Raw genomic sequence first — 13622 nt, forward strand, 5'->3', positions numbered from 1 at the left:
CAGCAAATTTTGTTTTTTTTTCTGGCAAATTTCTCTTAAGTGCCTATATTTTGCCAGACTCTGGAGTGAACGATAGCCAGGGATGCAACAGGGACAGACTCGAACTCCGCCCTCAGGGGCGCTCCACAGAGCGGCCAGGGGGCTGCAAAGTGTTGCCAGCACTGTGGGGCGGCACCGGTGGGGGGGCTGGAACTGCGGAAGCGGGGAGGGGGTGCGGGAGGCATGCTCAGGTGCAGACAGGGCGGGCGGGAGGTGGGGCTGCTGGGGGCCGGGCAGGGTTCCACCTCGGGAGGAAGGCTCCACGGGCCCATTTGCCTCCGTCCGCTCAGCTTCTCTGGCACTTGGTCCACTCGTTGGCAGGTGGTCTCTGGTAAGCACACCAGGCACACGTGTTGCCCTCATGAGCTGAGTTCCTGAAGGTCGTGGACCCAGAGCCCTGATGGGTTTCTGGGGCCCTAGCGCTGGGCAGCAGTCCCCAGCCGGCCTGGGGCTCTGCAAAGCTCCACGGCCAGGTCCTCCTGACCATTCGGGCCAAGGTCCAGACTACTCAGCACAGCCACCCCACTGCGCCTGGCCTGTTTGCGTGGCCAGCCCAGACCCAGGAGAGCTGCTCTCGGCCTTTCAACGCCCCTTCGGTCTCTGAGGTCCTCCTCTGGTTCCCTGTGGTCCCCACCCGGAGCTCACCCTCCCCCCTCGCCTCCTCTCCGTTCTCCTCAGGTGCAGCTGCAGCTGCTGACGGCTATCGTGAAGCTCTTTCTGAAGAAGCCGACAGAGACCCAGGAGCTGGTGCAGCAGGTCCTCAGCTTGGCCACGCAGGTGGGTGTGGCCTCCCTGCAGTGCCCATCGCAGCCCTTGGTCCACCCAGGGAGCCAGACCGGGAGTCCTGCCCCTAATCCCCAGCTCAGGGAGCTCAGTCAGACAGATAGGGCAGGCGGGGATGGGGGCGATGCTGAGCCAGCCTCCCACAGAGGGCAGGGAGCAGAGGCAGGGGCAGGCTGGCCTGAGGGGAAACCAGGGGGCTGGGCTGTGTCTGCTCTGTGCCTAAAGGGGCAGGCTCCCACCAGCACTCAGGCAGTCAAGTTAGCAACCCTGTGACCCCCTGTTGTGGGCTTCCCCTCCCCATCACCCACGTGCACAGCATTTCACGCCCTTCTTGTCACCTCCCAGGACTCAGACAACCCGGACCTGCGGGACCGTGGCTACATCTACTGGCGCCTGCTCTCCACGGACCCCGTGGCTGCCAAGGAGGTGGTGCTGGCTGAGAAGCCGCTCATCTCCGAGGAGACAGACCTCATTGAGCCCACGCTGCTGGACGAGCTCATCTGCTACATTGGCACACTGGCCTCCGTCTACCACAAGCCGCCCAGTGCCTTCGTGGAGGGGGGCCGGGGCGTCGTGCACAAGAGCCTGCCACCCCGCACCGCCTCGTGAGTCCGGGGCCAGTCACTGGCCCACTTCCCTGGTTCAGTAGCACAGTGCTCTCACCTGAGTCTGAGCAGAATTACGATTCTAGCGACCCTAGTGAATGCTCACTGCATACATGGTGTGGCCTAGGTGACAACAGTTCTGAGGGACGTCCTCCCTGAAGAGACAGGGACCAGAGGCGGAGAGCGCTTAAGAGCCTGGTGAAGAGCGCAGGCAGCAGAGCTGGGCTCAACCCAATTCTGCCCGCTTCCAGAGCCCCGTTCTGCTCAGGTGCTCCCCCCGCGGCTCCCACGGCTTTCTGGCCTGGGTTGTCCTGTTCTCCGGGACTTTAAAGTGGACTGAGTTGGGGAATACAGACGGCCCTCCCTCCCCTTAGCCCAGAACAAGATGGATCAGGCATGGGAAGGGGAGGAAGTGGGGTGTAGACAGGCTCCCGGGACAGTGAGGAGGCCCGGTGCCTCTCCTGGGGGCGGATCCCGGAGATGGGGTCTGGCCTCCCCAAGACGGCACCGCTTCTGGCCCTGCTGAGCCTCTCCCCACGTCCTGGCAGGAGCGAGAGCACGGAGAGCCCAGAGACGGCCCCAGCTGGAGCGCCCCCCGGAGAGCAGCTGGATGCCGTCCCCACGCAGGGCGACCTGCTGGGTGACCTCCTCAACCTGGACCTCGGGCCTCCGGTCAGCGGCCCGCCCCTGGCCGCCTCCGCGGTGCAGATGGGCGCCGTGGACCTGCTTGGCGGTGGCCTTGACAGCCTGGTACGTCCTGGGCCCCCGGACGAGGTTGATGGTGGTCTTCAGGGAGGGATCAGGAACGCCTTCTCTGCCAGACGCCATCCAAGGATCATGTAGCTCCCGTATCAGTGAGAAGCTGGGGCGTAAAGCGGTCAGGTGGCCGTCCTGCCTAGCGCATACAGCTCCTAAGTGGCAGGCACGGGATTTAGCCCCTTGCCAGGCTGCTGAACCCCAAGAGTCCTGGGGGCTGTTCTCCCTTACCCTCTGAGTCACCTTGGCCCTGTAAGGCTGGGGGAGCCACCCTTGCATCCGCTCCCCCACACGTGGCACCGATTGGTGTAGCTGCCCAGCAGGCCTGAGAGAGGCCCATGAGAGGGTGGGACAGCCCCTCCCTTGTGAAGGCGGTGGTAAGAAGGACTGCTGTTTCCTTGGGATTCTTCAGGCAGCCGGAGAGCCAGGTGGAGGTGGCACCTGGGCCCTTGTCACTTGGCCATGCCCGGCTCAGGTCCCCAAGGCCACAGCACAGGGAAGGGTCAGAAGGACGAGGGTGTCGAGCGGGGCTGGGGGTGCGGGGGGGCTGCCCGTCATAGAGACCTGGGGCCCTCCTAGGCTGCTGCAGCCTCGCACAGGCCCCATAGGGTCGGGTGGAACAGCTGTGACTAACCTTCTGCCTCTTTCCTCCCTGTCTTGTCTCTCTGTGTCTTCTTCTTGGCTTTCCCTCTGCATGTGGCTGCCTGTTCTCTTCACCCTGCCTGCTTCTGCTGGGAGATGGGGGATGAGCCTGAAGGGGTACGGTTCAACCCTGTGCCACCAAGCCTTCTTCCTGCTGCTCCTCGATCACCCGCCCGGCGTCCCAGGGCGGGGGATGTCAGGGCCGTCGGCCCACCCTCACCACCCTCCGATGAAGTTACTTTGTCATCCGGAGGCCCCCACAAGCCCTCTTTGACACCCTGGGGTGTGCTCCGGTCTCTGAGCACGGCCCCCTCATAGCACTGTGTTGAGTACCCCTTTTATCCTTGGGCTGTCAGTTTGTGAGCGTGCCCAGCTCTTCCTCTCGGGGCTTGTAGGGCACGGGAGGGCTCGGCCTCTCCTCTCCACCCGCCTCACTCTGTCTTGTTTCTGCAACTTAGAGTTGACCTGAAGGCAGCCCTGCAGGACGCCCTCTTGCCCAACCCCCATCTTCTAAAGGGCCAGGCGGCCGTACTTCCCTTGGCGTGCCTGCCTCTGATCCCTTTCCCCTCCCTCTAGATCGGAGCCCCAGCTTCGTGGCACCCCCAGCAGCAGCAGTACCAGCTAACCTAGGAGCGCCCATGGGCAGTGGCCTGAGTGATCTCTTTGACCTGACCAGTGGCGTGGGCACCTTGTCAGGATCCTATGTGGCTCCCAAAGCAGTAAGTGCCGTGGCCCCGTGGGAGGCGGGAGGCGGACATGCAGGTTCCTTTCAGTGGCTAGCTGGGTTGCCCGGAGCAGCGGGAGCACAGGGCGCTGGGTCTGGTGTGGAGGCCTGGGGAAGGCTTCCCAGAGCGGGTGTCACTGGAGCTCAGTCCAAGTCAGAATCAGCAAGGCGAAAATGGGGAGCCTAGGGGGCGTGCTCACCTTCCAGAGAATGGCAGAAGCCCCGTCTAGTGACTGGTCAGTGGTTCTCAGTGCCACTCAACCCAGTGCCCCAGATTGATGACAGGCGCTTCATAGCATCCCCTCCTTTTCTAACGAATGAGGTCTACCTACTTGTAAAATTTCTGAAGTGGTAAGATGCTGTCATCACATAAGGAGACTTAAAAGGAGGAGAACAGAACGCTTCATTTTAGTGTGGTGAAGGCTTGGGCACGCCCGCCCCGGCAGATCTCATGGCGTTGCCAGGGGTTGGCAGCAGAGTCACTGTGGCACCACAGTGTGGGTGCCATGACTGATGGGCCGGAGGCACCTTTCGCTTCTGATACAGCGACTGACTCCCAGTAAGATTCCAGACGAAACAAAGAACAGGCTTCCGCTGATTTCACACCATTAAGTTCCTGGGGATTTCAAGGCGCACTGAAATCCTGCAGAAAATACTCAAGGTCTGTAGGACAGTGGCTCCTAGTGAAGCCTGTCACCTCCACAGCTGCCTCCCTGACCCCAATCAGCCTGGAGGTGCCCCAGACGCCCCCTGTGCCACCCAGGTAGTCCCACCCCACTCCAGACTCCTGGCTGGACTCGTGCTGAGGAGGCAGGGAGCTGGCGAGGTCATGGCCCCGGCTCTGAGACTTTGCTCTCCATCCTGGCACAGTGGTTTTTAAGCAGAAACGAAGCTTAAAGAGCCAGCGCTTTGGCCACTGTGTGGAGGCCAAACTTAAGGGCAGAGCAGAAGCCAGGAGCCCATGAGGAGTTGTCAACTGCTGATGGTGGCTGGACAGGAGAGCTTTGTAGGGGTGGAGACGCGCTGGGCTGGAAGGAGGCCTGGCAGGACGTGGGGGCGGTGGGGAGAAGGGTTCTGGCTGGCAGTGGCGAGGGCAGGCGAGGGAAGGAGAGCTGAGGACAGCGTGGTGTGGGCTGGGCCCTTGTCCTCAAGGAAACTGCCAGAGGGGACGGACGTGGCCTGAGCCTCCCAACTGTCAGCCAGCGCCCCTCTCTTCCAAGGTCCCCTCCCCAAACCAGGACCAGCAGGGCTTCGGGGCCCAGGGACATGTCCCTTATGATGAGGGGAGCTGCCAGCCAGCACCTGCCCTGCCCCAGCCTCCCTGGCTATGCCTGCCAAACTGCAGTGGCCAGAGCCCCCAGCCACGCCTTTTTGCAGGATCTGGGCCTAAGGGGCCCCCAGGAGGTGGCAAGTCTAGCGCCAGCGGCCTCCCACTTCCGTGGAGGGCTACATGAACGTGGCACAGCCCTAGCCCAGAGCCCTCCCAGCAGCCACGCGGCGCTGGCGCTCCCGTTTTCTGGTTGAGGAATCTGAGTGCTTTAAGGTCCTATAGCTGATGAGTGACGAGAGTCTGGAAGTGAATATGGGGCTGTGGCACCAAAGCCCCTGCCCACGACCCTTAGGTGATCCTAAAGTGTTTGAGAACCTCCGTGTACTTACTTCGGTGCCATGGTTGTCAGAATCAGCTTGCTTTCTGCATGTGTATCCGTTTTAACGTGTATTAGCGCTGCTTTGTCTTAGTGGAGGACCTGGTGACTGTATCAGCTGGAAGGAGAGGCGAAGGGATCACCGGATAGGAGTAATCAGGGCAGGCTGCCTGGAGGAGTCCTTTTCCACGTGGGCAGGACTTTCCCCTGCTACCTTAGTCACAGGGTGTGGGTGTGCTCTCCGTCCAGAAGTAGTGACTGTGTAGGCTACCTTTTTCTCACAGCACTGTGACCACCTCAAATCGTTCGTCCTGCCTGCAGTCCCAGCCCTTCCTGGTCAAGGAGGGTGAGGCTGTCATATGTACAAGAACTTGAAGTTCCTCAAATATTGTAGCCAGCAGGGGCTGACAGTTCTGGACTCCGTGAGCCTACAGTGACCAGGAGACACGATATCCCACTCAGGACGGTGATAGTGCCAGCTCTGAAGAACCTGGGAAGGAAGCCTGGGGGGTGGAGGGGTGGGGCAGGGCAGTCACCCTGGGGCCCTGAGTGCTCTCTGTGCTCCCAGTCACAGCTCACGACTAAAACCCTGAGATTCTGTCCACAGATTTGTCTGGTGGAGCAAAGGATGAGCAGGTTAGCAAGTAGGATGGGATGGAGGTGGGGAGTGCTGTCCAAGCAGAGGAGACAGTGTGTGTGTGTGTGTGAGGCCCGAGGAGCCATGCACACTGACCCAGGGAGGGCACCCCGATGGGGAGGCCATGGGCAGTGGAGGCATTGCACCACTGAGGGTTCCAGGGTGCCGTGACGAGATCTGCCTTCCTAAAGATGGCTCTGGCTGCTCTGGAAACTGGGAATAGAAGACTTGGGCAGACATGTGTACACCTATGGCTGATTCATGTTGATGTTTGACAGAAAACAAAATTCTGTAAAGCAGTTATTCTTCAATTTAAAAAATAAATTAATTTAAAAAAGAAAAAAGACTTGGGCAGCTACCTAGGTGGCTCCCATCTTACCTGGGGGCTCTGATGGTGACTTACCCCTGGGTGGTGCCTGTGGATAGGGGAGAGTGGAGGACGTGGTGTCGGGGGAGGAGGTGACCTTGACGGGACCTGGGCTGGGTGACCATGGCCATGTTCACTGACAGGGCCCCTGGGGAGGCTGGCCTCGGGTGGGCTGAGCCGTCCTGGTGAGAATGGCAGCCAGAGAGACGTTTGCACATCCACAGGATAGCATCCGTGGCTGTCCCTCCTGGGCAGGGCTTTGATCCATGCCATTCACTCAGCAAATGTTCCCCAAATACAAATCTCACACCAAGCTCCGAGCCAAGGATGCAAGACAGAAAAGCAGAGCCCTCCCCCTCGAAGCGCTGTCCGGGCACAGAGGAGATGGTTTATCTGCAAGACCGTCATTGCTGCAGAGCCCGGACAAGGACACTGGGGAAGGGTTTCCTGGAGGAGGTGGCTCTGGAGCTGAGCGTCTGAGGACAAGGGCAGCCAAGCAAGCAGGGAAGGCCTGCCAGGCGAGAGGTCCTCCCGGGTCCTGTCGCTGCTCAGGCCTGTTGGCGCAGTTAAAGGCCAGCCCTGCCGCCTGCGAGGAGGACAGGCCGTGACCACCCGGGGTCCTCTGGCTCTGGCCAGGCCCCGGGCACCCGTGGGCTCTCAGTCTCCTGGGCTCATCTGGAGGCTGGTGGGGCCTGCTTGTCTCTCCACCTTCCTCAGCCCTCCTCTGAGTATTCTTGCTTTGACCTCCAGAGACTCAGGTCAGGTTTTGGGCACACCGAGGCCTCCCTGTCCCGTGCTGCTCCAGCAGTCGGCCACCCCGAGGCGGGGACCCCGGGCAGGCCGGGCAGGGTCCTTCTTCTCATCCCGAGGCTCACATGGTCATCCCCTGGCGGTCCAGGCAGGTGTGGTCCATCTGAGAGCCCCCTTCAGGTGTGAGAGAAGGGGGCAGGGGAAGGAGCCTCAGGCGGGCTGTGGCGTGGGGGCTGTGGCAGCCCCCTCCCCATCGTTTTCCCCTCAGGTCTGGCTGCCAGCCATGAAGGCCAAAGGGTTGGAGATCTCGGGCACCTTCACCCGCCAAGCGGGCACCATCTCCATGGATCTGCAGCTGACCAACAAGGCCCTGCAGGTCATGACTGACTTCGCAATCCAGTTCAACCGCAACAGGTGAGCCCCCGAGGCCTGCCTGCCGAGGGCCCGCGCTGGGGCTTGCGGGCTGGCCCCGCTTTCTGCTGGAGGAGGGTCTTCCTCACAACTGCAGCTCCGGCCAGCTCTCTCTGAGGCAGTAATTTTCCTCACCGTGACCTCTCTTTGTGGGCACCAAAGTCCGAGGTCAGTGGTGGGGAGCTGGGGGGTAAGGCACCTCCCTTTAGTGTTACCTTTCCCCAGCACCCAGGGGGGGGTGTTTCCCTGACAAAATCTCCAGACCTCAGCAGCTCCCCTCTCAAGGTGTCTCGAAGAAGGCAAACAGGGAGTGGGTAGCACCTCTGGGAGCGACGTCCACTCCCAGTGCCTTGCCCTCAGGGTCCCCTGCACTGGGGATCAGTGGGGAAGGCCTCCTTGGACCCGGCCAGCTAGGCCAGGGCTCTCTGGGGAACGCAGGCAGCCTCTGCTGATGACCCTTCTTCCTGAGTGGCTCTGGTGATGAGCAAACTGAGCCTCTAAGAAGTTGACTGAAGGGGCTGCTTCCTCAAGGAGAGCCTGTGCGCCAGTTTTTCCCGGCCGTCTGTCAGACTAGGGAAGTGGGCACTCTGTTCCTTTCCCTCAGGGAGCCCTGCAGGCCCCCAGGAGTGCTCCTGATCATCGCTCACAGTGAACTTATGGTGTGTGGCCAGCTCCCTGGGTACCAGGCCTTGTGTCGAGAACTTTAGGAGTCTTTGTCTCTCTTGAGCCCCTTCACAGCCCAGTGAGGTTGATGCCATTAACCTTCTTTGGTAGAAGAGGAAATGGCAACCCACTCCGGTATTCTTGCCTAGAGAATCCCATGGACAGAGGAGCCTGGCAGGCTATAGTTTATGAGGTCGCAAGAGTCAGACAGGACTTGGTGACTAAACCACCAAAGCAGGTAATGATACCTGAGCTCAGAGAGGGTGAATGCCTCACCCACGGTCACGGTCGACAGAGGTTGGGCTCCCAGGAGAGCCAGGAGTGCTGAGGCACTGTGATGGCATTCGCGTCCCCACGGTGTCCCCTGCTGCGTCCCAGGTGGGTCTGAGACCACAGTGGGCAACGCATAGGCTGAGGTCAGGCAGCTCAGGCTCTGGGTCTCAGCAGCGCCACTCACCCAGGTCTGGGCGCGCCCCTCCCTGAGTCTCTGTGTCCTGGAAGACAGGAGGTTGTGTACCTGTCACTGTGTTTACAAGGACAGGACTTCAGGTGCCCCGCCTGGGCACAGGGAGTGCTCAGTCCGTGGTTCCAGTCGGTACCGTGGTGACTTACCTTCCAGTGGCCGGGCATCTCTCACGTTCTTGGTGCCCTCTGATTTGCCCACATGCCACTTTACCAAGAGGCAGGGCTTTCCGGAAGCTCTGTGGCCATTGTGTGATCCAGCCAGTTCTGGCCCAGACAGTAAACCCAGTGTCTCCCCTGGGATGGTCGCGTCCCTCCTGGGAGGCTGGGGTTGGTTACTGAGACGTGAGCAGTCACAGTTCTTAGGTTAGAAGCAGCTTTTAGGCCCCTGGTATGACATGGGGCTCCTGGAGGGCAGGGCAGGACGCACTGACCTGGGCCTGCCCGGTGCCTCTCCCAGAGGAGAAGGGGGAGCAGAGACGGGTTTTGGCTAGCCCAGGTTCTCTTCCATCTGCGGGGCCATTGAAGCCTGGGAGTGGGGTCAGGAGCTTGTCCCTCTGAGGCTGGCTCGCTGGAGAGCCTTCTCCCCCGCTGCTGCCAGGCCCCGGGGCCCCAGGAGCCTGCCTGCCCTGTGTCAGCGCCTGCTCCCCACCATCCCCACGGGGCTTCTCTCTCCCCAGCTTTGGCCTGGCCCCCGCCGCCCCACTCCAGGTCCACGCACCGCTTAGCCCCACCCAGACCGTGGAGATCTCCCTGCCTCTCAGCACGGCGGGCTCGGTCATGAAGACAGAGCCGCTGAACAGCCTGCAGGTGCGTCCCAGGGAGGACCAGGCACCCGGTCCTTGCCCACGTGCCCTGGGGAGGACCAGGGAAGCCCTTGGGGCCTGGCTGGCTCTGTCGCAGGGCTGTGTCTGTGGAGTCTTGTTCTTAGGCACAGACGGGTGGGGATGGGAAGGCCGGGGGCCGGTTAGGGGATGGACATGGCTTCTGGGGAACCTGCTCAGCTGCGCTCACAGGAGCAGAGGCTTCCTGGGGCCTCAGTGGGCATCAGGCATAGGGGACGACCTGGGGCCTCTCTTGTTCCCAGGTGGCCGTAAAGAACAACATAGACGTTTTCTACTTCAGCACCTTGTACCCGCTCCACATCCTCTTTGTGGAGGACGGGAAGATGGGTGAGTCCTGAGGGCACCCCTGGGGTCCCTAGAATGGATGGATGGAGTCCGTGAGGCACTGGCTCCCCTGCAGAGCTAGAGGGAGGGTCACACCTTCCCAGGGCCCGAGGGTCTTGCCTGGCCAGCTCTGCTGTCAGCCTGACCTTCAGCCTCTAGACAGTCATCCCACGGGCCCCCCGAGGCAGGGGCCCTAGGCCACGCATCACACCTGATGCCCACCCCTGGGCCCCAGCGGGAACCTTCGGGAAGGTACGTCCCGTGCCCAGAGGGTTTAGGCCCTCCTCAGCAGTCACCACAGGAGCCCATAACATCACTGGGACCAGTGAACGGGCTGCTTGGTGCCAGGGCCGGAGGCTGGACGTGGGCAGGAGCAGGGAAGGACCCCGCAGAACACTAGCTCAGAGTTTGCCGAGGGAAGCAGGAGGGGCTATGACGGAGCCACCCTGGTCTCGGGTGCAGGGCCTAACCGCCCCGCTTCCTGATGAGGGTGCTGAGCAGGGTCCCACCTGTGCCCCTGCAGACCGGCAGATGTTCCTGGCCACGTGGAAGGACATTCCCAATGAGAACGAGGCCCAGTTCCAGATCAGAGACTGCCCCCTCAACGCGGGTAGGGCTCCTGAGCCCTGTGCCTGTCCATGCTGCCCTGTGCCCTGACGCCAGCCCTGAGCGCCAGACCCCCCATCTCTGACCTTGTGACCCCCAGAGGCCGTGAGCAGCCGGCTGCAGAGCAGCAACATCTTCACTGTGGCCAGGAGGAACGTGGAGGGCCAGGACATGCTCTACCAGTCTCTCAAGCTGACCAACGGCATCTGGGTGCTGGCCGAGCTGCGCATCCAGCCAGGCAACCCCAGCTTCACGGTGAGGCGCCCGCTCCCGCCTAAAGCCCCGGGGCCTCTGCCTTCCTGCCCGCATGCCTGCCCGGGCTGGGGTCGGCCCTGGTGGGGTGGGGTGGGGTGGGGCATCCACCCTGGTGTGAAGAAGCACCAGGATTCTGACCTTAGAAAGCTTCAGCTCAGTCCCATCAAGTGTCTCAGATAAGGCACCAAATCCGGTCTCTGAACAGTGAAATGGACTAGAATCGGGCCCTGTGAGGCCCACCTGGTACTGGGAAGGAGCTCTCCTGGGCTCAGGGAGCCCTGGCCCCTGGGCTCCCCTCTCCCAGAGAAAGGACGAGGCTTCCCAGAGGCTGCGCCGTGTCCCGGCCCCTGAGAGCCCAGGCTTGGCTTCTCCCCGCACCCGAGCGGGCAGGCATGACCCCCGACGCTGCTCCCCGGCCCCCTGGCAGCGTGGGCGCCGCGGCCGGTGGTGGTAATTTCCGTCTCCCTGTGTCTGGTCGCTGCATGTCCACCTTCCCTGCCGGTGCCGGCGGTGCAGGACCTAGAGGTTAGCGGACTGCTTTTCTCTTCCTCTTCCCCCGTCCTCTCAGGCACTCCTGGCACACCCCACCTCCTGGCCTGGCCTCGCCCCCCTGCTCCCCAAAGCCGGGCAGACGCATGCAGGCTGCAGGCCGGAGGACAGACCACCCCGCTGCCACGCCCTGTGCTCTCCAGCCTGGCGCTGCACTCCCCACAGGCCGTGCGCGCAGAGCCCTCAGAGGAGACCGGGGCCCTCAGAGCAACGGCGTTGGCAGGAGGGGCAGCGAGCCTGTCTCTGCTACTGGGCTTGCCAGCCCTCCTCGCGGTTAGAGCTGAGCCAGATCTGACACAACTGCTTCCTGTGCAGGAAACCAGAAAGATCCCCCCACCCCCCAGCGCCCCCGCAGCCTCCCTCCTGGCCCCCAAACGTCCTCAGGGACCCCACCCTCCACGGATGGGGCTGGCCGCCTCGGGCTCTGACTCATGCTGCAGCGGCTGCGGGGGCCGGGACAGCAGGTCTGTGGGCTGCAGTCTGTTTGGTCCCCGCCTGGCTGGCTGCGGGGCCGCCCCCTCGCCGGCACCGCACAGCTGCTCCAGCCGCTGCTGCCGCCCCGCCGGGCCTCACGTGCACCCCACCCTCTGCCATCTGCTCCCCTCCCCGGCCTGGAGAGGAGCCCCAGGAATAAGGGGTCCCTGCCTCCCACCCTTGTCCCCCTACAGCTGTCCCTGAAGTGCCGAGCTCCGGAGGTGTCCCAGCACGTGTACCAGGCCTACGAGACCATCCTGAAGAACTGAGGCTGTCCAGCACCCACCCCAGCTTCCTTGGAGCCCCCTGCGAGGTGGCAGCACCTCCCCCGTGAGGGGCCAGCGAGGCTCCTGGCACCCCCCCGGCTTCTCAGGCCTGACTGCAGGGCCTGCTCAGGGCCTCGGGGTGCTCCTGTGCCCAGGACTCTCCTATTTCCATCGTGCTGACGTTTGGGGTCAGGTGAGGAGGGCACCAGAGGAGCCAGAGTGGCAGCAGGAGCTGCACGGGGTAACGAGGGCTCCTCTCCGGCTCTTCCTGACCTGAGGGCGAGCCCGCAGTGCCTCCTCAGGCTCCCAGCCCGGGATCCCTCTGCCCTGTCTCCCTCGGCTGGTGGCAAGGCCCTGCCAACTGCCCCCTCCTGGGACAGGCCCTGGCAGGCATCCTGGTGTGCGTGGGTTCCCCTGGGTGCCAGGAGAGCTGCTCTGTCAGGGCCGGGGCTCCCGGGGCCTGCCCGCCCCCCCAGCCGCTGAGCCGCTCAGGGAAGACCAGGAAGAAGCTCCCGAGCCCCTCACGGCTCCGGCCCCCAGCAGACCCCTGGCAGATGTGCACCCCGCCCCCCTGCCCGCGAGGACAGTCACTGCCTGTGATAACATTCCTGGTGTGCCCGGGGCTTCTGGAGTGAACGGAGCTGAGGGGTGGGGTGCCTGGGCAAGCGGGGTGCTTCCTCTCCGGGGTTCTTAGGGGCCCCCTCCTGGCCTCCCAGGGTCAGTTGTGTCTCACGGAGCATTAGGTTTTCCTGTTACTGCTGTTTAATAATAAAGAAAGATTCTGCTTTTGGCAGTCATGGACACTTCTTTCCCCTCCACCAAGTGTCAGAATTAAAAACTGCCTCCAAGTGGTCAAGGTTGGTTTTCTTGAGCTCTACAGTAAGGATGCCTAGTATATATAAATAGAAATTATATATTGTATGTTTACTCTTATTTTCAGAAACAGAAAGTGAATAAAAATGATGACATCAAGCGTGTCCCCGACCAGTGTTTCAGGTCCCGAGGCTGCTCTGGGCAGGGTCCAGGGCTCAGCTGTCAGCCCCCGCCAGGCCCTGTGGATAGCGCCTTTCCCTGCCTCTCTCCTGTCCTTCCCCGCCAGGCCCTGTGGATAGCGCCTTTCCCTGCCTCTCTCCTGTCCTTCCCCGCCAGGCCCTGTGGACAGCGCCTTTCCCTGTCTCTCTCTCCTGTCCTTCCCCGCCAGGCCCTGTGGACAGCGCCTTTCCCTGCCTCTCTCCTGTCCTTCCCCACCAGGCCCTGTGGACAGCGCCTTTCCCTGCCTCTCTCCTGTCCTTCCCCACCAGGCCCTGTGGACAGCGCCTTTCCCTGCCTCTCTCCTGTCCTTCCCGGCCAGGCCCTGTGGACAGCGCCTTTCCCTGCCTCTCTCCTGTCCTTCCCCGCCAGGCCCTGTGGATAGCGCCTTTCCCTGCCTCTCTCCTGTCCTTGGGCACTGCCTGCTGGTCTCCCAGCACCTCTGCCACCCTTGACCCCAGCTCCACCCCAGCCCACACCGTCATGCCTTTAGATGCTCGAGGGCTGAGTCCATTCTGGTTTTCCTTGGCTCCCAGGGTTGGCAGGAAGGCCCAGCACCGGGCATGTCCAGGCTGGCTGCAGCGGCTGCCCTGGCCCCCACCAGGGATACCCCTCATGTCCCCCCATCCTGGCAGTGGCCTGGCTACCGAGGGTGTTGGGGGGGACCCCGGGTAGGACTCCGTGGGCAGAGCTCCCAGTGGGTTCTCAGGGCCGTGTGGCTGCTGGGCCTTCGGCCCTCAGCAGCTTCCTGCCCCAGCCACTCCCTGCCCGCACCAGACACACTGCTGT

General features: G+C 62.6%; 1 protein-coding gene and 1 non-coding gene across 2 annotated transcripts in view; both read left to right on the plus strand.

Annotated features, from left to right (window-relative positions):
• AP1B1 (adaptor related protein complex 1 subunit beta 1) overlaps nucleotides 1-12597 on the plus strand; it is a 48118-nt gene extending 35521 nt beyond the window's left edge. The window contains exons 12-22 of the mRNA XM_070385898.1: nucleotides 718-816; nucleotides 1168-1427; nucleotides 1976-2177; nucleotides 2922-2947; nucleotides 3409-3544; nucleotides 7218-7363; nucleotides 9166-9295; nucleotides 9573-9657; nucleotides 10178-10264; nucleotides 10361-10515; nucleotides 11733-12597. Of these exons, the coding sequence (XP_070241999.1) occupies nucleotides 718-816; nucleotides 1168-1427; nucleotides 1976-2177; nucleotides 2922-2947; nucleotides 3409-3544; nucleotides 7218-7363; nucleotides 9166-9295; nucleotides 9573-9657; nucleotides 10178-10264; nucleotides 10361-10515; nucleotides 11733-11807 (1401 nt within the window). The 3' untranslated portion in view covers nucleotides 11808-12597. The remainder of the gene's footprint in view (nucleotides 1-717; nucleotides 817-1167; nucleotides 1428-1975; nucleotides 2178-2921; nucleotides 2948-3408; nucleotides 3545-7217; nucleotides 7364-9165; nucleotides 9296-9572; nucleotides 9658-10177; nucleotides 10265-10360; nucleotides 10516-11732) is intronic.
• Nucleotides 7792-7888, plus strand: LOC138991524 (small nucleolar RNA SNORD125). Its single transcript, XR_011467504.1, has one exon. It is a non-coding gene; the product is annotated as a small nucleolar RNA SNORD125 (small nucleolar RNA).
• Nucleotides 12598-13622: the final 1025 nt, after the last annotated feature.

Source organism: Bos mutus, chromosome 17, assembly GCF_027580195.1.
Source record: "Bos mutus isolate GX-2022 chromosome 17, NWIPB_WYAK_1.1, whole genome shotgun sequence".
Lineage (NCBI taxonomy): Eukaryota > Metazoa > Chordata > Mammalia > Artiodactyla > Bovidae > Bos > Bos mutus.